This window comes from Argiope bruennichi, chromosome 7 (genome assembly GCF_947563725.1).
Source record: "Argiope bruennichi chromosome 7, qqArgBrue1.1, whole genome shotgun sequence".
Taxonomy (NCBI): Eukaryota; Metazoa; Arthropoda; class Arachnida; order Araneae; family Araneidae; genus Argiope; species Argiope bruennichi.
In genome coordinates this window covers 44,053,230-44,077,281 of record NC_079157.1, presented here as the reverse complement: position 1 = coordinate 44,077,281, position 24,052 = coordinate 44,053,230, and the positions used below count along the sequence as shown (strand labels likewise).

Below are 24,052 nucleotides of genomic sequence, written 5' to 3'. Positions count from 1 at the left end.
GTTCCTTAGCCGCTTTTTCTAATTCTTTTCTACTTTGAGTTTCCGCAGAGTCATTGATATTCAATGTATCAAGCCTCCAAAGATCGGATATATTTACGTCGTTGACAAGTAGCGACATTAGCGTGCTGGAACTATCATTTTTATTAATTCCCGATCTTCCAATAACTGTCCACCCTAACTTGGAGTTCATCGCAATTAGATCAGGCGAAAGTTTTTTAATTTCTCCTGTAAATAATCTGGCTGCTGTATCTGCCCCTAATAATATGTGAATCTCCTTGGGATCGTTTTCATACAAACAAAGATTTTCATCTAAGCAAATATCACTAACAAATAGACCCAATTGTTTTACTTCTTCGATGTTTTTAGAATCTAATTTGGGAAGAGAAGTGTAAATTTTATTCTGATCCATTACTTCTACATTACAACAGAAATTATTTTCTGTATTACGCAATTTAATGGAATACATCTTGTGGTTTTCCCGCCTTTTCACTCCTCCGAAAAGTCCATGAGTCACCGTTTGTTCCCCAAGACACTTCCTCTGGCTCCCGAGGTCAATGATCGATCTAACGTAGTGTTTTAAATCATTATTTTCGACGCTAACAATTAAAGTCAGCAGTAAACCTCCTGGAACATAAATTATTCGCCAACGCGAAATTTTCATTTAAAAGATTATTCTCATCCTTACTTTCATTAAAATGGGTATTATTTTTCGGAGCAGAATTATCTTCATTGCACGATATGGATAAATGTTTTTTACCGCTGAGAGTACAAACTATTTTTGACCTACAAAATTTAGCAACATGAAATTGCTTTGCACAAATAAAACACGCAGCTTTTTTAGACAGTATACGTTTCCGTTCTTCCAAACTTAAAGTACGTACGTATTCACAATCAACAACATCATGAAATTTATTGCAGAATAAGCATTCCGGTGTTTTTATTTTTACTTCAGAACTAATCAATTCTGAACTGCTAAATCTCTTTGCAGTGGAACATCTAGGATTATTTATTTTTCCGCTCGATGAGTAGAGATGCATAATCCACGATTTTTTGAATAACAAATAATATTGCTATTGTTATTTTTAAATATGCGTTCCAAATATCTGTTATTTCAATCATATTATTAATTAAGAATTATTACCTAATATGAAATATAAAATTTATTAATTGTAATTAATACTTAATTTACTAATTTAAGTAACGTGTGATTGAATTAATTTATCTGTTTCAGCTTACTTCTTAAATTTTATTTTTCTTCTCAAAACTATTTATTTAATTTATTTATTAGAGTGAACCATTTTCTGGAAAAGATGAGTTAAAAATATATGTCATTTCTTTAAAATGTTTACTTTAGTCCTATATTCTACCAATAGATGGCGCCAGCAGTAAACAGAGTACATGTAATCAAAGTCAATCATGTCACGAGCAATTAAAAATAATCTGTATGGAAGAGTGCATCATCAAATACGAATATCGGTCACTCCCGTAAAGTGGAGCGGTGTCTTCGCACTTTCCAGTGAAGCCTCGCACTTTCCGGTGAAATCACCGCTCCGATAAATTTCAGTGATATGCAATTCAATGATACGATACGATAATTCCAATAACTGGTCCGTTCACTTTTCAATCCAATCACAGATTTCTTTCGAGAGCTTCCATTGGACAGATCGTATCGATTGTTACTTTCCAGTGAAGTCACTGCTCCGGCAAATTTCAGTGATATCGTATCGATTGTTAGTTTCTATCGTGATCCAAAACCTGTAATCGAAATATCATCAGTAAGATCGTATCAAGGATTTGAATCAAGCCCCTCTTTGAAAAGTATTGATCACTTGTATTTGTGACTTTTTAATATTGGTTACGTAATAACCGCTCTGAAAATATTCGTCATCCCTATCGATGAGTCATAAAGCAACGGGTGAAATGAATACTTTTCTTTTTTCGAACTCACGGGAGAAGCATACATTAACGATCGTTCTCTTGCTTTCAGCTGAAGAGACAGGAAGTCGAGCAATTCATCTATTTCATATTTATCCGATTTCATGTTTTTATTATATTCTAAAACGAGATCGGGGGGAAGGCATTTTAACAGGATTGGGCAAAGTAGGTTTTCGTAGGTTTCTTTCAAAACATTAAGAGATTCAAGAGATCGGATTTCTGTCTGTATATTATCAAACATTTTTCTGAATGATACAATATCATCTGAGTTCTTTAATGGGCAGATACGCAGTAAATTATTCAAATGGGTATTAATGAGAACATCTGATCGACCGAAGCGTTCTTTAAGTAATTTTATGGCGATTTCGTAATTTTCTGGTGTTAACGCAAATCCTTCTATGGTACTAAGGACAGAACCACCTAGGTGTGCTTTTAAGTAATTAAATTTACTGACTTCACTTAATGAATCATTTTCATGTATGGCTGATTCAAAGGAGTTCCAAAATGAAAGCCATAAACTTGATTGCCCGTAGAATTTAGATATCGCAAGTTTTGGCAATTTAATGTTCGATGATTCTTTATAACAGGAACTTGGAACATTCAAAGAATCAACATTTTTTGTTCGTTCGCGTATTTTTTTGGTCGCTCTAAATTTCCAAGTTATAATTTTTTGGGTGTATTCCGATACTTCTTTTACTTCTTTTTCTGATTTGTCCTCGGAAACGAATTCTTCAATTTGTGAATCTGGATTCTTTAATTCACTTGACTCAACAGCAAGCTACTCTAACATTTCTTCTAACATATCGACATTTACATCTGTTTTCGTTAGTTCTGTTTCAATAGTTTTACAAATTTTGGTAACAGATGTTCTCAATACTCCCCGTTTCTTTCTTAACCTGCCACTTTTATCATCCATTTTTAGAAGTGAACAGTTCGAAATTTATATTCAGTAAGATTCAATAATAATAATAAATCAGTTCAAAATTCTAATATATTTTTCAGCTCTAAATTGGAATAAACTAACACCAATTATGCCGACGGGGATGCCAAATAATATTCCAACACAAACAATCTCTAAATTAAAGGCAAGTAAAATCGCTTACCTTTGTTTTGTTGGTTGGAACTCTTTTTGTTTACATACTGGTGTTGTTGTCTCCATCTGCAGCTGAAAATCTCAAATTTCTAATTAGTGGCAGGTTCAGTGACTATGACTCATTAACACGGGGAACTTATCTTTAAGAAGATTATTTTAATAGTTACTTGATTATATGTTACATGATTAAGAATATATTTACAAAATTAGAAGAGAATAAAATGCGTTCGTTGGTTGCCGCCAAAACGAGAGGAAGTCACCCCTGGTGGTGAGAAGGGAAAGTTCTTTACAGTTAAAACTGGTTACAGTTAAGGCCTGGCTTCCGACACTTTCAAAGCTTCACACCAGGCGTGCAGAAAAAAATTGTGGAATAAGTTATAGTACCGCTTTGGTATCCTTTGCATTACATTTAAACTTTGAGCTGCTAATTTTAATATCCGATGAATAACAAGGGCTGTATTTTGTTTTGTTTTCTTTTAGAAGACCTGCAAAGTTGGGATATCATTTTATGATAACCCAATGTATCAATAACAATGTTATTAATATTGCCAGTATCGTGCTGAAATTAAGGAAAATAAAGTAAATATTCTAGAATGACCATTGTTCCAAACAGGTAAATGGGATCCCATGGAACTCCCAATGGAAGGGCTGCAGCAAATGATAACGATGGCCCTTAATGTGGTTCTCCACGATCCAGTGACTCAAATTAACGGTGTGAAAGTGATTCACGACTTTCAAGGAATATCTTTCAAACATGTGAGATACCTCACACCCCACAATATACATCTGCTTTATCATGGTGCTATGGTGAGTTGATTCATTTTTTGTGTTTAAAGTTGATTGTTGTATTTGTGCTTGTGTTTTATCTGTATCTTGTTCATTAAAAGGCTGTATAAAATCATATTCGCGATAATCTATGTATATGGATAGCTGATTGGAGGGATTAAATCAGATAATTATTATTAAAAAAAACTGAGATCTTATATTTTTTATGGGATTTTAGATTTTTTAGCAACAGTTCAATTCTGATTATTTTCAAAGTGTGTAACTAGCTTCGAAACACTTTTTCTGAAATTTATAAATCTTTAATAAAAGAAACATATTTTTAATCACATTGGCAGATAAAACTAAGAATCATAGAAAAATTTCATTGAAAATTTGTTTTTTTTGAAATCATAAGCGATTTTTAGTTAAAATTTTAAGAAAATTTACAATTGCATCAAACATTCTGTAGTAAATTCTAATGAATATATTTCAATTATTTCTATACCATGGATAAAAATACAAGGGCTGTTCAAATGAAAAGGTACAAAACCTCGTTAACATATTTGCCTATGCCGCTGTGGGAGAACATAGTGAGACATCTAGGGTCACACTACGTTTGACCTCGTTTCGTCTACAGCTTAGATCGGAGCATGCGCGGGCACCCGCATGCGCAGGAATGAGCAGAGGCTCTTATAAAGAGCGCCGTCCAAGGTCCTCTACTCTCACACTCAGAGCAGAAAAGAACCATAAACTCCGATGTGTACTCTGAGACACTCCGAAGACTCAGCAAGTCCATCAAGAACAAAAGAAAGGGCTACTCACGAAGGGTGTGGTGCTGCTCCATGATAATAAACGTCCACACGTCTCCAGAGTCACACACACGGAACTGGCCAGGTTCAAGTGGAAGCAGCTCGACCATCCTCCCTGCAGCCCGGACATGTCGCCCTGCGATTTTCATGTGTTTGGTCCCTTGAAAAAAACATCTGAAAGGGAAGCGCTTCAACTCGGACTGCGAATTCAAGGACTCTATGGAAAACTGGATTTCGTCACGGCCACATGAATTCTGGAAACGAGGAATCCTTCGGCTCGTTAATCAATGGGATCGTTGTGCTCAGGCCTATGGTGTATACTGTGAATAAAGTCTTCATTTATAACCACAGTGTCGTTTCATGCCTTTTCATTTGAACACTCCTTGTACATTTAGCTGTGTTATGAAGTAACTGACTTCCCTTAACTCTAAAAATTTTGTAAATATTCACACTTTTGCAAGAAAATTCAAAATTTTTATTAAAAATAATCATTTGTTTTACTAAAAGACGGGTAAGATGAATAAATTTGAACAGATATATTAAATACTAATTCAAAACATAGCTAGAATGAGATAAAATGTTTTAGCAAAATTGCATTTCAATAACTTCAAAAACACTTTCCGAAAAACTTTAACCACAAAGGAAAATAAAGTGAAACACAGTATTCCAGAAAACGCTTTTAATGACTATAATACGATTTAAAAATTTTGCAATCACTTGAAAATCTTAAAACTCACCATATTTGCAGATCAATCTTTCTTTATTTTGGATTTTTAAATAATTTCATTTTCTCATTGCTTTGTTCATTACTTTTGGATAATATTACACTCGGCAGTGACTGATGTTTCTGTATCTAAATTCACTTTTTGTATTTTCCCATGTAGTTTTTCGAACATAAGAGGATAAAAGGGTATTTCGAAATTCTTGAGAATGGATAATGCATCTAAATAACATAAATTATATAAGAATACTGCAAAAATTACAATTTTTTATTTGATAAGCTAAAGCTTCTTTACGCAAAATAATCCATCAGAAATTATTAAAATCTTATTGCTCCGTAAGAGCATGCAAGCCTTTTTGAGTCTATTTTTATTAAAAAAATTCGGAATAAATTGATTTTTTTTTATTTTTATAGCTGAATCTGGGAGACATATCAGTTTTCTGAAAATATTTTTTCTTATGCGGCACTATTTACATCAGCTCTGGTATATGGAGTTTGAGAGCAGCAACAACAAAGGGAAAAAAAGTTGCTATTACAGTAAATTGCATGCTATCTATATTTTCCAGCATATTGCTATGGATATTAATTTGCTATATTAATGCTATGGATATTATTTTGTAAGCTGTCTATAAGTTTATTGCTAATTTCACAGTTTCCTCATTTTCTCATTTAATTTCATCAGAAATGAATCGATTTTTTTTTTTTTTTTTTTTTTGTATACATCTTGTTACACATGCTTACTTCAGGACTGTGGTCTTCTTACAAATATCTTATATTATCACTAGAATCGTAATCTTCTTAATATGGACTTCAATTGTCACTTTGTCAGTGATATTTCAAAAATTGTAAATGCTCCCAAGAATTTTTGATTCTTTTTAGTTGGAAGGCCAAAGTTTGCTTATTTTGCTTACAATATTCACTACGCATATTTTGCAATATTTCACCATGGCATATTATTGTAAAACTTTCAAAATATCAATAGAACACAGCTATTTAGAGACATGTGGCTTCACTATTCTAAAAAAACTTAAATTTCAAAAAAACAGTTAAATAAAAGATAAACAAAGGTCACTCAAATATATATATTTTAAGCAATATATTGCTTGAGAATAAAAAAATATATATATTCAAATTAATTGCTTATAGTTTTACAGTTCTTTAAATGCTCACTTATTATTTATATTATAACTTTTCTTCCAGCAATTATAAGAGCAATGATTAAGCATTTTTGAATACCTAAATCTGCAGAGACAGCAAATAAAACAAATTTCGAATTTTAACAAACAATTAATTTTAAGTTAGTAACTTATCTTACGAAAAAAACATTTAGAATTTTATTAAAAGTGTTTGATGAAAAGTTTCTATTTCTATTTAAATGTCTTTGAAATCCCTTTTATGCATAGGTGCAAGAAGCGAATATTGTTACAAGAATTTTTCTACAGCAAAATACCGTCGATCAATCATAATAACGTAATGCATTTAATCGCTATAGTTCAGCAGCTTTCTTGCTGTCTAATCCTCCAGTTTCTCTACGTGTCGGCGCCTCCGACTACTCTCACACACCACTTCTGACGATACACACGACTTCACTGCAGCTTCAGAGTGCCCGTCTTTTATAGTTCCAGGAGGCAGGATAAGTGTAGCTAGAATCTTCAGACCAATCAGGGCGTATCTGAGTGTATCTTGGTTCCTACTGGATGGATCGTGAAACTTCTCGAACTTCCCAGTATGATCCATTTAGTCGCCAAACACGCCAAATTCGTCGCCAAGTCGCCAAATGGTCGCCAAGCTCAGCACGCATAGGACAGATCTTACAAAGGTTTTAACGGTTTTTCCAGGATGACACTATTTGTGCCGGGTAGCAAAATTACAGATTTGTAACAATATTAAGTAGAAACAAATAAATCATCTGAAAAAAAAACACCTTTTCCTAATCTTTTTCAAAATGTCAATCATCCCATCGAAAATGTCCGACAATCGCTTAATCTACCACAATATGACGTTTTTGAGTGTAGTTTAGTAATATGTAATAATGAATCTTGTATCCATTTTGGATGTCTCCCTATTGCTGTAATGAACCTGAAACCCAATATATCCTTTTGCTTTCGATCCTGCTTATCAATATTTATCTCATTAAACTCAGACGAAGTTGATCCAAAATCTTATAAGTATCCACAATTTTGGGGAAAACACATATTGTTAAGAGTTAAAATGTTGCTTCCCTTTGCGCAGCTAATTTTATGATAAGAAAGACTGTAAGCGAAAAATGGATACCAGGTCAATGTCTTTATTCCTAGGAGACAAATGTAGCGATAAAAACGAAGATTTCAGATACAATTGAAATTTTGGCGATATCTTGATTATTAACGAAGATACGATATCCTTCTAGAAGCTTCCTTGCCCTCTTACGGTAACAATGAAACTGAAGTCCGTTGAGTAGATTTCAAGTTAATTGAATGAAATCTGTCTTTGGAATATTGATCTGTATCGAATTTTCTCTGAGCAATCTGTGCTATTGCATTTGTTAAATAACAGCTTGCTGCTTGTATGTTGTTGATTCCTATCGGTGTTATTTTGTATATGCTTTGTCTGTGTTTTGTTAGCTGTGTTTCCTATTTTATGTAGAAAATGCGTCATTCTTTTACTACATCGCTCGGATTTCACTCTACAACAATGGACAGAGATTTTCAGAAGCAATATGCTTAGTCCCATTCATATTGATAGTCTCGGTTTTGAGTTTCTACCTTCATTTATATAACGAGAAGACGATCAGACTTCCCATGTAAAAATTTTGATTGAAATGTGTTATAAAAGTACGTTTATGTTAAAATCCCACTCTGCATTTCATCATTTTAAATCACTATATTTTTTTTTAATTAGCTCTTTCTGAGAGATAAGTGTAATTGTAATCAACGAAAGTTCTCTCCCAAACCCTTCTCGTATATTTTTCAATGAAGTTTTATGCTTCTCTCACTTCATAAAAATATGAAACTTCAGTAAGGTCGTGAAAACCATAAACAACAGAGGCGAACAATAATTACAAAATACAGATCGTTGGCCTGAATCTAGAATTTTTACTAAATCTAGCGTGTGCTATTTTATTATTTTATTTTGGCGATTAATCCCTCTCGTATGTTTAATGCCCAAACACATTAAATTCGAACAAGTATTTTAGATATCTTTTTTCCAACCGATTGAAACCAAAATTTGAAATAGAACTACAGGTACTTTTCCGTTAGCCGAGCGCAAATGTCGCCAATTGTAAGCCAAACGCGAATTTTGTGGGATTCTACATTATTTGGCGATTTTTTGCTTGCGCCCGGTTAACGGATTGTGAACCAAACGCGAATTTGGCATAAGAAATTTGGCGGAATTCTACATTATTTGGCGATTTTTCGCTTGCGCCCGGCTAAAGGAAAAGTACCGAACTTGCAATTGTAGTCACAAGATTGCGCACCAAATTTCATTTATTTAAGTTATTGTATTTACATACATGTGAAAATACAGGACAGACATTCAAGTCTTTGAGGAATTTTGTTCGAAATTTGACTAGATGCTAAATTTTAGATGATAAAACTGTGAACCAAATTTCATTTATTTTTCTCTGAAACATTTATAGCTATGTTCGCTTGTACTCGTAGTTCAACTTCTTCTGAATGGATTCGTTCAAAATTTGACAGAAAGCTTCAAATATTGCCTTGCAGTCCATTTATCAAATTTCCACAATTTTATTCAACGCATTTTTGAGTTATCATGCTTAGAGACAGACATACAATTACAAAAATATGCTTTCCGGTCTTAGATGGGTCTAAAATGTTGAGATTCTGAAAAATCTCGAATTTGAATTTTTGATGCTTACAATTGGTTTCTTTATGTTTATTTCGTATAGTAGAAAATAATACGGAGTGTTCTGTCCCGAGGAGAATACATAAAAATACATTAAAATTTAGAGGTCAAAAATTTTTGTCGGTTAAAATGACAAATTATGCTCGGAACAAAATTTTTGAAAAATATACGTCTATGTATATTTTTTATATACGTCATACAAAGTACTAAAAAGGGATAATTAAAATTTCGTCTTTTTTTAATCAAAAATTTAAAGAATAAGTATCTGCAGAAAAAGGGAAATTAGTAATGTTTCATTGTTTGTAAAACATCTGATATTCCATTATAAATGAAATTCAAGAATGTAGCAGATTCTGTTAAACATTTTCTTTGCATTATTTTCAGAATTGTTTTCCTTTAAGATGTAAGGCAGTACATTCCGTCCATGACTCCGCTCTAATAAGGATAGGCTGGAGTATAATGATGGCTCTGTTAACACAGAAAATGAGGAGCAGAGTAAGTTCATTTCATCTTTACTTATTATCTTATAATAAAGATGTTTGTATGTGCGTGCGCACGCGCTCGCAATGATATCTATCATTTATGTCATATTTCAATTTTTTTCAATTCTTTTTTTTAAAAATTATCCTTTCAATAATATCTATTATTTCGCGCTACATTTTAATTTTTGTTGCTTTTTCAAAAAAATTATTTAAAGGCACATACATAATATATATATTTCGTACAAAATAAAAATAAAATTTAACATGTATGAGCACGTTACGCGTGCATGAAAAAAAATACATAGATTTTACCAATGTGCTCAAAAAAAGATCAAATTAAAATATTAAGAAGTTGAATCTCCCACAAATGTAACCTAGAAAAGTTAAGTTTTTATCATGTGTCCGTATGAAATAAAATGAATATGAAACGATATTTTCTAGAAAAATAAATGCAATATAAAGAATTGTGTGACTTTTAAAATATTTACATTGTGGTGATGCTTTATAAGCCAGATAACAGCTACGAGATATGAGAAATTTCTTTTGTCTTGTGGTCGTGTTACTTGGTACAAGCCATAAGGTTGCGAGTTCGATCCTCGCCTATCGCCTGTAGCAACAACATTATAATTCAATGTTATTCGAGGCAAATACCATTAAATATAAACAGGATATCCATATTAATCCTTATCGTGGCAAGATTGCTTTTTTTGAAGAAAAGCAAAAAAAAATTTCAAATTATGACACATAAACTACTATTTTTATTTTTGAAGTATAAATAAACGTCTAGAAATGTCATGTGTTTAATAAAACTCAGTTAAAAATTATTTTATAGTAGTAGTATATTTTTATAAAGTTGTATGTATGGTATACTATACAAAATGAACATAAGGGTTAATAAGGGCTCAACAGCTAATTTAAAAACCATTCGCAACAGGGATACATATCTCATAAAAAAAGGGTCTAAATGAAGTAAATAATTATATTTTATGTTGTTTTAGTTAATAAATGTTCTGATGGATTACAACATTCCAATTTTTTATACGAATTTTCGGTTCAATAAGTCATATCTAATAAAATATTCTTAAAATTCTAATTTTAAAAAATTTCAATTTTTTGTGACAAAAACTGATGCGAATTATGAAAATCTGAATATCATTGTTTTATAATAATAATAATAAAAAAGCGCAAATTTATACCACTTAGTATTTAATCAACTTCGAGAGTATACGCCTATGAGTGGCCGAAGTTTCCTAAAATCTGGCTGGTCTGAAAAAATGAAACTGTTGACTGCCCTAAAATAATAATATTCTTCATAACTCGGTCAAATTTGATTGCAGAAGATTTGATTTTTTTTTTTAATTTAAAAGTTCGAGTGTCAAGAATATTTTACTGAATAGGGTTCATAGGACTATATTCAGCGTTCATCGCGCAGAAATCGTAAACCTTTGAGAAAATACATAAATTTTAAAATATATTCTGTAGTACATATAATACTTTTCTGGCGAACGATTTTATTTTTTGTACTCATAATTTTAAAAAACATACTTAGTTCTTTAGTTCCGGGGAAAAAAAGTATTGATAATTTCCTTAATAAATTTAAGTTAACATTTTAGGGCAGATGACAAAAAAAGTAGGAAAATGCAGAATACAGTGGGTAGAGAGGTGTAAAACGTCTGAAATAAGACGAGTTACATAACTAAAAAAATTGGAAGTGTAAAAATATTTTACAGAAGTAGTCATAAATACTATGTTACATAATTTAATTGAAAATTGTGACGACCCTTAATATAGACCAACCAGCAGAATTAGAAACCTAAGGCGGCTAGTTAATAATAAAGTATACTCACATACAGAGAGAATGCTTTGAACTAGCCGCATGATAATGAATTGAGGAATTTTTCATTCATAGAAAAAATACATTGAAAAGAGATGAAAATAGTAACTATAAATGATATATAAAAATTCCATTTGAAAAATTTATATAAAAAACAATTACAGGAAATGTTAATCAGAAAATTGGACTTTTCATAAAAACAAGTAATAGATAAAAAAAAAAATTTAATTCAATTCCTACTTATTTTTTTTATATTATATATATCTTATTTTATAAGTCATTATTATCTTATATTATGGTCAGTAAACTCAGAGCTTGGCGACAAACTTGGCGTCCATTTGGCAACGAAATAGAAATTACTGGACAAATTTAAATAATTAATTAATATTTGAAAAAAACTGTATTAACATCAAGTGTCATTCACTACAAGTTTTAAAAAATGTATTTGAACTTGAGTGGATGAATAAAAAGTATTTTCTTAACGATTGAAAATTTGAACAATATATATATTTTTATATCGGGAGAGTGTGAGCTAATAGTAGAAATTGAATAAATGAAATCTTGCGGAGGTACAAAGATGAAACATCAAATATAAATCACTAATACTGTGCGAGGATGTAATGAGGATCCAATGTAAGAAACTCGAATGAACTTCTACCTAAGCGAAATTAGAGATGCATAATCCACGATTTTTTGAATAAGAAATAATTTTGCTATTGTTACTTTTAAATATTTGTTCCAAATATCTGCTATTTCAATCATATTATTAATTAAAAGTTATTACTTAATATTAAATATAAAATTAATTAATTGTAATTAATACTTAATTTACTAATTTAAGTAACATGTGATTGAATTAATTTATCTATTTCAGCTTACTTTTTAAATTTGATTTTTTTTTCAAAACTATTTATTTAATTTCTTTATTGGAGTAAACCATTTTCGGAAAAATTTGAATTAAATATATATTTTATTTCTTTAAAGTTCGAGAGCTTCCATTGGACAGATCATATCGATTGTTACTTTCCAGTGAAGTCACCGCTCTGGTAAATTTAAGTGATATCGTATCGATTGTTACTTTCCAGTGAAGTCACCGTTCCGGAAAATTTCAGTGATACCGTATCGATTGTTACTTTCTATCGTGATACAAAACCTGTAATCGAAATATCACCAGTAAGTTCGTATCAAGGATTTGAATCACACCCCTTTTTGAAAAGTATCGATCATTGGTATTTGTGACTTTATGATATTGGTTACGTAATAACCGGTCGTAAAATATCCGTCATCCCTAAGCGAAATGAACTCTTCCTATAGTAACCTGTTTCTTCAGCGACCGCCATAAACATAGACTTTTGGCAGGAGGTGTTCTAGTGGACACACAGGGCTCTCATTTTTTTATTTAGTACTTTCTCTTTACTTCGAGTACCCGAAAGTAAAAGTCTTCGCGGGGACTTACAAAAAAAGACTTTAATTTCATCAAATATTGTGTGATTCAAATTTTAAAAATTGTTATATGCTTCGGGAATAACAAAACAAAACTTTAAAAAAAAAATCCTAATCATACTGAAAATTCTGACTAAAACTGCTAATCAGATTTGTTAGAGGGCGCTGTAGTCTATATTAAAAGTAAGACATTTAAAATTCCAACTACCTACAGAACAATAACATATATGAAAGAATGGAATGCAATTTTTATCTGAAGTAACTTACAACAATAGAGCACTCCGTAGTGATTACATGCTAAATATCAAATGTTTGTCCAAGCACCGTCGCCGTTGTCATAATTGAACCGTGAAAGGCAACAGCGTTTAGTTGCTGCTACTAGACATTCAGAATGGAAGACAGATGTACCTTTTTAAACCTTTATTAAAAGTTCATATTTAAGTGAGGATTTCAGTAGGTTAACTTTCCTGTTAAGAAATGATATTCTAAAAATAAAATAAATGAAGCATCTTCATAGTCGTGGAAAGTAGTACTACAACTGTAAAATCCAAGTAAATCTGATATACAAGATTCATATTGAATGGGACAAAGATAATAATATAGTACGAATTCTGTAATTGATTTATTTTTCAGAAACAAATTTCTGAACTCAAGTATTTATTATTTTATTTATTCTGAATTCTATCAGTTTTATCTCTCAAGAGCGAAAATCCTTCCAGCAATGAAATCGCCGCTAGAGGTCGCTAAAAGGAAATGTCTGTCACCATCATTATCAAAGAGCACTATTCATGTGAAAGAAAGCATTATGTATTTGGAATACACCACCACATCTTCGTTTATCGTTCAAAAATATTTTTGATCGACAAAAAAAAAAAAAAAACCATCGAATGGTGGATGAAACAATTTTAGGATACGGGTGCTTATGTAAGAAAACCAGCCCAGGACGAACACCCGCCATAACCGAAGTAGTTAAAAAATTTATGAAACATTTTTACAAAGTGCCAAAAAAATCAACGTGTGCTGAACTGAATGTGGCTGGTGTTATGGAAACGTCTATAATTCAAGTCGTACTAATTTTAGATGGTATGGGCCATACTAATTCAGATGGTATTAGATGGACCTTTCGGGAAATCATCGCATAAAGATTTCTGTGAGAATTTACAGCATAAACTTGAGATGGATGATGTCTCGAGCAGAATGCATTTATGGATGAAATTATCTTTCACCTATCCGATAAAGTTAACTACCATTATTTAAGATTTTGAAGTACGTAAAATCTACATTGATTCATGGAACATTAGGTAATTCTCCAAAGATTAACATTTTCTATTTCATAACCAATAGTTGTGCTGTTGGTCCTTTTCCCTGCATGGAAAAAATGATTAAAGGATTTATATACCATGACATGCTCTCGGAATTGTTGTTCCCTCACTTGGAGGGAACTACAGAAGACGCTGTCCCAGCTTCATTCTGCAGCAGAACGGTGCTCTATCACATTGGCATAACAACAATACATCAACGATCGTCTATTCCATCACTGGATTGACTGTGATAGGTCAAACAATATGTCATTGCTTTATGGGCCATTGAGATCTCTAGATATAAATCCACTGCGACTTTTCCTCTAGAGTTGTCTGAAACTCAAAGTCTTCTCCTGGAGATAAGCAACTGAAACAGCTGATAACTGTTGTGTTGAACTGATTAACAAGGGATATTTCTTCACGAATGTTTTTGCATGTTTTCTAGAAAATTACCCGTTTTCTTAAGCTTTAAACTGTAGCTTGCAGAGCATCTTCAATTCTTAAAACTAAAATAATACTCCAAACAATTTAGAATTCCATCGGCTTATTTATTCCTTCAACATAACAGCGTATCTTACAAACATTGCCAGATTCCAGAAGGTTTATAATTGATCATCAGCTATTATACAAAAAATAAACGAAATAATATTAACAAAATATGTTTATCAAAGAAAAAAATCGTTTGCTTTTATTTTTTAATAATATTTCAACAAAATAAAAATAATAGCAATTATAAAATGTCTGAAAAGGAATCGTCTGCTAAATCTCTTATTGACAGATTTAAATTATGATATTTACCGAACAGATGTTATAGATACTGGAGTACAGCATAGATATTTACCGGGTCACCGAGGCACACATAGAATAGATATAGAAACTTGGATAACTATATGGTAAATTTGATTTATCGAAATAATTAATCCACTCCTACAGCGTTCATAAATATATTTTTCCCCTATTTAATTTGAATCACTCTGTGCATATATTAAGAATAACGTGAAATACGCATTGCCAGATAACATCAGAATACCGAATAACTGTTGCCAACAATAATTTTGAGATTTTCAACTCATGTGCTTTCGGTCGAAATGTAAGCAGCGCTAAAATAAACATTTTCACTTATTTTAACATTTATTTCTGCATCTTCGTATGTCTTTTAGCCAATCCAGATGGAGTTGCATGTTATACATTCCTATGCAATTATGGTTTACTTTTTTTTTATCATGTGAGAAAATGATGTTGTTTTGGTTAGGGAGTTTTGAAGCTCTAAATCGCGTAGGCAATGAATAAAGCATAAATGGCGATTTTCATCATCATCTTCTTTCAAACCGGTTTCAACTGGTTAATGGCTTAAATTAATTAAGACAAATAATGACTTAAAAAATAATAATGATCTCACATAATAACTTGAAATTTGTGATCGTAGATTTCACTTTAATTTTTTTTTTTCTTTCTGCCAGCAACTACTTATTTCGCTTAATTTTAAATCAACATACGAAGAAAATCAGTATCAGCTTTATATGTGTTATTCTGGATGGCAACCGCATTGGGAAGTTGTTATGAAACTAAACCTATACGCTTGATATACACGAGAGAAAAGATTGGCTAAAATAAAAAATTCGCATTCATTATTAGCTTTTTATTCTTGCCTCTTTGAGAATCGTCTAGATCATCAAAGTGGCGTTCTCACTCAAATTTTCTTATGTGATTTTAGTTATACTTGTGATTTCTGCCTATCTTCATACCTCATAAGGTTGAATTTTTTATCATCATGAACTCACAATAAAAAAGTAAACTATAAATATTTATGAACGAAATTTTAGAGACATATCTCGATTTTTCCAATTAACACGGCGTTTTTAGAAGTGCAACAAAGTTCTATAAACATGCGAGTTCTATATTTTTGTGTATAAAAAAAATCTCCGTGTCATCCAATAATGTCACAATCACAGTTTCATAGACTGTGGGATAGAATATAGTTATTTCAACTATTTCTTTGCTTCTTAAAATTACTGTTCTCAAGACAATCCCATTTAAATGAAAATGAAAATAATATTATTTGTTTTCAGATATTTTTTCATAGCAGTGGAGAAGAGCTGCTTAATTTCTTTCCCCGTAGCGTTTTGCCAACACAATTCGGAGGAAGCATTCGAGATGAAGACTTGCCAGATTGGGCCAGAAGAGTTAATAAAGATATAAAGAAGTATACGATATTAGGACAATCCAATTACTATTGATACTTATTTTTATTTTTGTACATTTCTCTTGTTATTTTTATAATTTATAAATAATAAGACTATTAGTTACTTGAAATAATTCAACTATTACTTCACATGATTAAAATCATTTAAAGTACATTTGAACAACAAATTTGAAGTGTGGTAGAATGATAAGGTTCATTTAACTTGATTCGTTTATCTTCATAATAGTAATAAAAGTTACAGCAAAATAAATAAATAAAAATTTCTTTCTCTCAAGAAACGTGCCATTTCAAGAAACATGCCACTTAATACATATAATACTACTAGCCGCCTTTGGCGACCAGCCGGTTCGCCAATCTTAATGTTCGTTAAAATTTTAATAATTAAATATTTTATGCAATTCCTACTTTAATAGCTTCTTTATAGAAATATTTTAAAACTTCAAATTTTGATATATAATTCACTCATAATATTATAAACGCTTTCAGTCATAACGTAATATGTATCTCTCTAATTTTCTGTTAGTTCCCGTAGAATTTATACTATAAATTAAAGTGGAAAGGATGAATCTGCAATTAATATAATAATATTTTTTACTGAAACAAAGTATTTTTTTGTAATATGATTACTGAAAACAGTCACTGAGCGTTTAAACTTTATGGGCACTAAAGAATATCTTTCCTAATTTATGTAATATTTCAAGAATTTGTCATCAAAATATTCTCAGATTCATCATGACCAGAACGATTAATTAACAATGTTTAATTTTAAATGCATCAAACACTAAGAAAATAAAACGAATCGTTTAAAATAATCGGTTGAAAACAGGTTAAAAAAACTACTTAAAAAACGATGTACTTAAAACTATAAGCGTATACAAAAAATATATAACTAACATAAATACAATTTAATTACAAAAACATGCAACTAACCTAAAAATAATTTAAATCATCCATTGATAATGGTTGTCATGTCAACAATCAGAACACAATGCGCATGCGTGAATTTTCAACGCCAGTTACGGAACGCAAATGCGTGAGTTTTTCTACGCCAGTTGGGGTAACGCTATGCAGATTAGAAATTTTTAATTTCCTTTATTCTGTTTTATTTTAATTCAAAAGTACTTAAGAATGAATCTGAAAGATCGATTCATTAACAATGTTTAATTTTAAATGCATCAAACATTAAGAAAATAAATAGAATCGTTTCAAATAATCAGCCGAAAAATCTTAAGCCTAGCCTCATGACTGTTGGGGGAAAAAACTATAGCCGTACTCATTTGGCGGTGGGGAAAATGAAGATTTTTTTGGCGGGAAAGTTAGTTTTTAATTAATAATTAAAATTCTAATTAAAAATTCAAAAAAAGGGCTATCCTATCTTTTAAGTTAGATCAAACTGTACCCGGTGTGCAAATTTGATTAAAATCGGTTAAGTAGTTTAGGAGTCCATCGCGGACAAACAACGTGACACGTAATTTATATATATAAAGATTTTTCTTTCTGCGAAACACTCCTCCAAGTTTTAGATTTCTGGTAGAACAATCTCATGTCATCAGGTAAAATGACAAATTGTTTTCGGGTTTTATGTTAATTACTTCCTGATTTGTAACAACATGAGAACTGTTTTAGATGAATCTTTTATTTTCAAACGCAATCTGATTAAGAATGGGACACCTGCGCCAATATTTTCCAAACCAAATTTTCAACCCATGTCAGTGGAGTAACATTTAACACTCTTTGTCAATTTTAGCTTGCAACAGGTGCACATACATAGCGTTTCTGAGAAATCTGGTTTTGAAACTGGGATCCTATAATTATGGTGCCAAAATCTGACAGCTGATTATCACGGCTCAATAATTCTTTGTCTTTAATTAATTCTTTATTCTTAATTTATTATATCTTAATACGTCAATGGTACAAAAATTGAAATTCATTGCACAAAAAGAAAATTCATGACTAATTGTTTAGTCAATCGATCTTATATGAAAACACTTTTTATCATTTCACATTGGGATCGATGCAAACTGTGCGAATTTAAAAAAAATTTATTTTGCTTCTGCATAAAACAAAAGAGAAGCAAAACATCAAAAACTGATTAGAAGAAATTAAAAGCCGCTCTACTTTGCTTCCTCTTACTAATGAGGCCTCAATAAAATATTTAATGAATGTAAGCACTTCCGCAACATCAAAGCTAAATAAGGGTCAAACATTGGTAATTGTTGCAATAGTTGCATTGCGCAAAAACGAAATAGCTCTAAGGTCTTTCTCAAAAAGAAAGGGTGGAGACAAAATTACAGTTAAGATACAAACATTATAATGGCTTAAAATTTTTTTTGCTCATCGGTTACATAATAATGGACCAGCAGAGAACTCTTGGTGAGTCAGTTATTTAGAAACTGTTAGTCGATGGGCGCTTCGATTAAATCAAAATAAATCTGAATTGGATTTTTATCAACTTCAAGATTTGAATGAAATAAATTTGTGAATTTTATGCAGAAGATTTACGTCTGGAAAATATTCAAGTAATAATATGACGTGGATGTGTAAATTTGACTAGACTATAAATGGAGTGTCACTATACGCAAAGACTTTTCATGCACTTACTCATTTAACTATGAAATGCCCATTTAATTTAAATTAATTATTGTTAATTTTTAAAAAAAGTTTGTATTTGTATAAGGGAAAGATGTTTTTTACAAAGATATATAAGTGGAGAAAATTCTGAATTATTATTGAGGAATTTTATTGACAATCGAGACACTGAAAAAGACTCCAAATACTGGAATTCATAAAAAATCACCGCTCTTAATTTTTTTTTTCAAACACGATGAAACTGTACACTGTGTTTCCAGCAATGAGAGAAGACGTAAAATCATGCGCGTTGATGATATCCTTTAATGCATGCACCTGTGGAAATGTAATGCATGTAATAACCTATCGAAAATTCAAAGGATATCATAGACTTCAACAATGCCTAACATCGCTATTGAGATAACATTTCTAAATTCTACACTCTGGTAGACGATCTTTGCTCCTAGGAATATTATTTAGACACTCTCTGTTAAAGTATCTTCATCGCTATTTCAAATATTTTACTGATCAAATGTATTTCAAACCCGTGGAAATTTGAAAAAGAAAAGTATTTCATGTAACAATGGTTACCACTGAGACGGTAATTCGTTTTGTGCTAAAAATTTCCAGCCCTAAATATATCTGGATTCTCTGAAATATAGAAATGTGTACAAATTTTTTAAAACTTAAAAAAAAAAAAAAAAAAAAAAAAATGTATAACTCGATACCATTAATTTTATAAATTTTATGTATATATAAAAATATACATAGCTTATTTGAGATTTTTATTTATCAAGCAACGGCTCATTAGCCGATGAAATAAGAATAAAGCATTTCATTATATAATCGTCCAATGTGTAGATATAAGAGATTGAAAAGCTGAGTGAAACAAAATTCTGCTAAAATAAATCCATTTTTTTTACCGTTCGTCATGTATATTATATTACTTTAATATAGTTTTCAAAAATACTTTCGGCAATTTGAGAGAACTGGAAACATTTGCACCTTCAAATAATTGCTTTTTCAAGTTCAGCCTAATAAAAAAGAGACTACTTTTCAAATTACAGAAATAAATAAGTTGCATAGTTTTAAAAAAACGAGAATTTATTAATTGTCAACAATGAATATATCATCCTATCTATTTTTGCATGCTTTCTAGAAAACTACCCGTTTTCTTAAGCTTCAAACTATAGCTTGCAGAGCATCTTAAATTCTTAAAACTAAAATAATACTCCAAACAATTTAGAATTCCATCGGCTTGTTTCTTCTTTCAACAATAACAGCGTATCTTACAAACATTGCCAGATTCCAGAAGGTTTACAATTGATCATCAACTATTATACAAAAAAATAAACGAAATAATATTAACAAAATATGTTTATGAAAGAAAATAATCGTTTGCTTTTACTTTTTAATAATATTTTAACAGAAATAAAAATAGTAGCAGTTATGAAATGTCTGAAAAGGAATCGTCTGCTAAATGTCCATAAACAGATCCTATCAAACTTCCAGTGCCGATTAGTTATATCAAACAACAGTTAACAACAAAGTTAACAACAAAGAATTTGAAACATCTTTTTGCATATCCTGGAATCGACTGTCAATATTCAAAAATTTTAATCTGCTAATAATTTTATTGATAAAATTGCCAATTTAATTTTGGATATCAATCTGAGTAAGTCTCTCACTACGGTACTGGATTTCTTTTCAGTTAATTTCGGAAGTATTTCTAATAAAAAATAAAGTCTTATGGCTTTTTTTAATAATTTTTTTTTTCCGAAAATTAATGTACAATTTCATCTGAATATTTTACTGGATATTTCTTCATTACAACTCGTACTTTAGTAGAATCGAATGGTATATAGTATCACATTTGAATATATATATTGCAAAAAAAGAAGCATAAATCAAAAACAAAAACGTACGGAAAATAATCAAAGGTAAATAAGAAAAATGGGGAAAAATTCAAAAAAAAAAAAAAAAAAAGGAAGAATAGAGATAAGAGGAATATTGATAATATTGATAGAATAAAATGTTGAGAAAAGAAACTGTATAATAAAAACATTACGACTTTTCATATTTACTGCAGATAAAAAAAATGTTTTAATAGAAGAAATATTTACGAATAAATTATCTACTTACTTATTTTCTTTCACATCTTCTTTAACAATAATTGTATGCTTAATCTAAACGTTTTAAATGTCTTTATAATAAATGTTTATTCTCTACAAGTGTTTTGATTAAAATATTTAAGCAAAAATGCGAAATGTAATGCAAAAATGTTCCCATTTCCAAAATGTGATTTAATCCTGATGCGTTGTTCTAATGCTGATTCGCAGTAAATTTTAGAACCTATAGCATACATAAGCTACACGAAAACATGATAACAGCAGTTATTTAACATTTTTATTATAACTTATGTTGAATCTATCTAACCGTGTTATTTCTGTTATTTTCATGTTAAAAGTAAACAATTAAATTATCGCTTTTTCTTTTTCTTTATATATCAAAAGATGTATATGCAATTCGAAATCTTGTAATCATTTAAACAAAAAAAAAGATATTTGCTTCCAAACAATTAGATATGGTGTATTTAAAAAATTTCTCTGCTAATTTTTTTTTTCTATGGGCATTTTTTTCCCATGTTAAAATTACAAATTTTCATGCAATTGAAGAACACGTGGCGCCATCTATATTTAACCAGGAAAATCACTTAAATAGTAGATGACCTTACCTTATAAAATCATTTATTAAATGAATGAAAATTGTGATTATAAAGATTTATATACATGTTAACAGCATTTTGAAGGTTTGGGGATTCATACAGTACTGTAATAACTTTTTAGACTTTCGGACAAAATATTTGAATTCTATAATACATCACAGCCGAATGAAGCAACTTGGCTGACTTTAACGCTAAGGACGATCACCTTTAGCAGCCTTTTACATTTGTTAACTAATCCTCTTCATTACATGATTTCATGCATATAACAATGTAGAGTCGGTAAATGCTTAAAACAGTAATATGAATATAATATATGTATATAATTCTAAATTAAATCCTAATTCATTTCCTAATTTTTATCTTAATTTAGTCATATTCATTCTAAAATGTTCTCTTATTTCCTGATCCAATTCCACCTTTTTTATTTAATTAATGAAAGAGAAGTTCTGTAAAATTACTGACATCGAGAAGTTCACACACTCCGAGTGAAGGGATAAAAATGTCTCGATCTAACGCATTCTTTAAAAAGATACCTAGATTTCCCTAACCTAAAGCGACACGTGTAAAGAAACCCCTATCGGAATCTCATAATATAAATAACTCTGGAAAATATTTCTGCCTCTTTTACATTCTTTTCTCTTTCACTCTTGTGCCGCTCTGTGAACGAACCTGTTTTGTCCGCGCTTCTTGTACATAAATAAATTATGCCTCCCAGGTTGGGAATAAAGGAAAGTAAAAAATTCGAAACTGTCTTTTCTCTTTTCGGCTTCTGCTTAAAAAATTATGTTTACATATATATACCTCATGCTATACTTCCTCGGTAATAGCATCGCTAATTCTAGGGGCAAAGTAAAATTGCTCTATACCGTAAACCGATTATTGATGTAAATGATTTTATACAAAATTTTTTACCCTCAATGACTATTCTTTTTTATTTTTGGCTTAAAATATATTGCTAATCTTATAATATCGTTTTTTTAAATACTTTTTCTTAAATCTTTTTTTGTAACTAATGAACTTCCAGAATTTCTCTGCTTTTGAAATTATGTATTGAACTGATTATTTCTCTCTGTTCTTATGTTTGTGGAATCTTATTTCTCCTGCGTTTAATTTAGCTTTTTTTCATGCATTCATTCCATTTTTTTGAAGACAGGGGAATTTTTTTCTGTGAACAAGGCATAATCATACAATCGGCATAGCACTGCGATGTACATTGAATAAATTTTGAGGTCCCCTCAACTTTATTCATTTTAATTCTGAATTCATAAGTATGGTGTATTTTACATAATCGTTTGAAAACAAATTTTTATTTCACTGTGGAATTGAAGAAACACTGTAAGTTTTATTTAATATATCATTTTAAATTTATATATAACCTGATTTCAAAAGCTTTACCCCATTCAGTTTATTGCTCTTTACATTTCTTTAATTTCCTGCCTACGTCTTTATGCATTCAATACTATTATAAGAAAGGAATATTTAAAAGCAAAATTTAAAAATGAAAGCACTTTAAATTTTATTCTCCATTGTTTTTGTTTTTTGTTTTTGAACTTAAACCTTAATTCTAAGCACACAAAAAATATCAAACAATTTATAAAAAGAATGCCTTATACTGAAATCTACCCAACATGGAAAAATGAGTGACATCTTCATGTCTTGGCCACAACAATGAAAAAAAGACCAAAATGAAATATTAGTAGCGACAACAAACCAGGCCGTTTGACCTAGAACTCCCAAATTTAGCACATATATACCTAGGAAGATAAGAATGTATACTTCCAAACGACTGTTTTGAAATTTTAGTTTCATAAAAAATTAAGCTGAATTTTGGCGTTTTTCCACGATAAAATGTGATTACACAAAAATTAATATTATACCATTTCAAAATTAAAAAATAAAACAATTAAAAAATGTTTTTAATTAAAAAAAATTTAAACAATTGAATAATCATGGAAATTTTTTCAGCCGTTACAAAATAATTTTTACCTAATTTCAACAATATATTCCAAAATTGTTATCCTGAAATTTAAACCGTTTTCTTTGTTTCATAAAATATTTCAATCTTGTAATTTTCCCCCATTGCCGAAAACTAATGAAGAAGGATTCTATTTAACATTTGCATAGTTTACAAGACGAATTAAATTAAAAAGTGCATTTTCAATACCACGAAATTTAGAATATAGATGAATCACACATCACGCATTACGTTTTTACTAGTACCGTATTGTTTTATCTGGTCTCCATTAGGAAGATTCATGTGCCTATACTCACTGAAGAGAGCATAATAAGATAATTAAATGAATGAGGCATTAATCCTTGACAATTGT

The 24,052-nt window shown here is 30.4% G+C and overlaps 1 protein-coding gene across 7 annotated transcripts in view; it reads left to right on the top strand.

The window, feature by feature from the left end:
• Window positions 1-16,680, top strand: part of LOC129974945 (alpha-tocopherol transfer protein-like) — a 108,335-nt gene extending 91,655 nt beyond the window's left edge. For 6 of the 7 annotated variants that reach the window (XM_056087758.1, XM_056087757.1, XM_056087759.1 and 3 more), the window contains 3 exons: window positions 3,642-3,835; window positions 9,554-9,664; window positions 16,299-16,680. In XM_056087758.1, coding sequence (XP_055943733.1) covers window positions 3,642-3,835; window positions 9,554-9,664; window positions 16,299-16,466 — 473 coding nt within the window. In that variant the 3' untranslated portion in view covers window positions 16,467-16,680. The remainder of the gene's footprint in view (window positions 1-3,641; window positions 3,836-9,553; window positions 9,665-16,298) is intronic. The other variant, XM_056087756.1, reaches the window with a different exon arrangement.
• The last annotated feature ends 7,372 nt before the right edge of the window (window positions 16,681-24,052 follow it).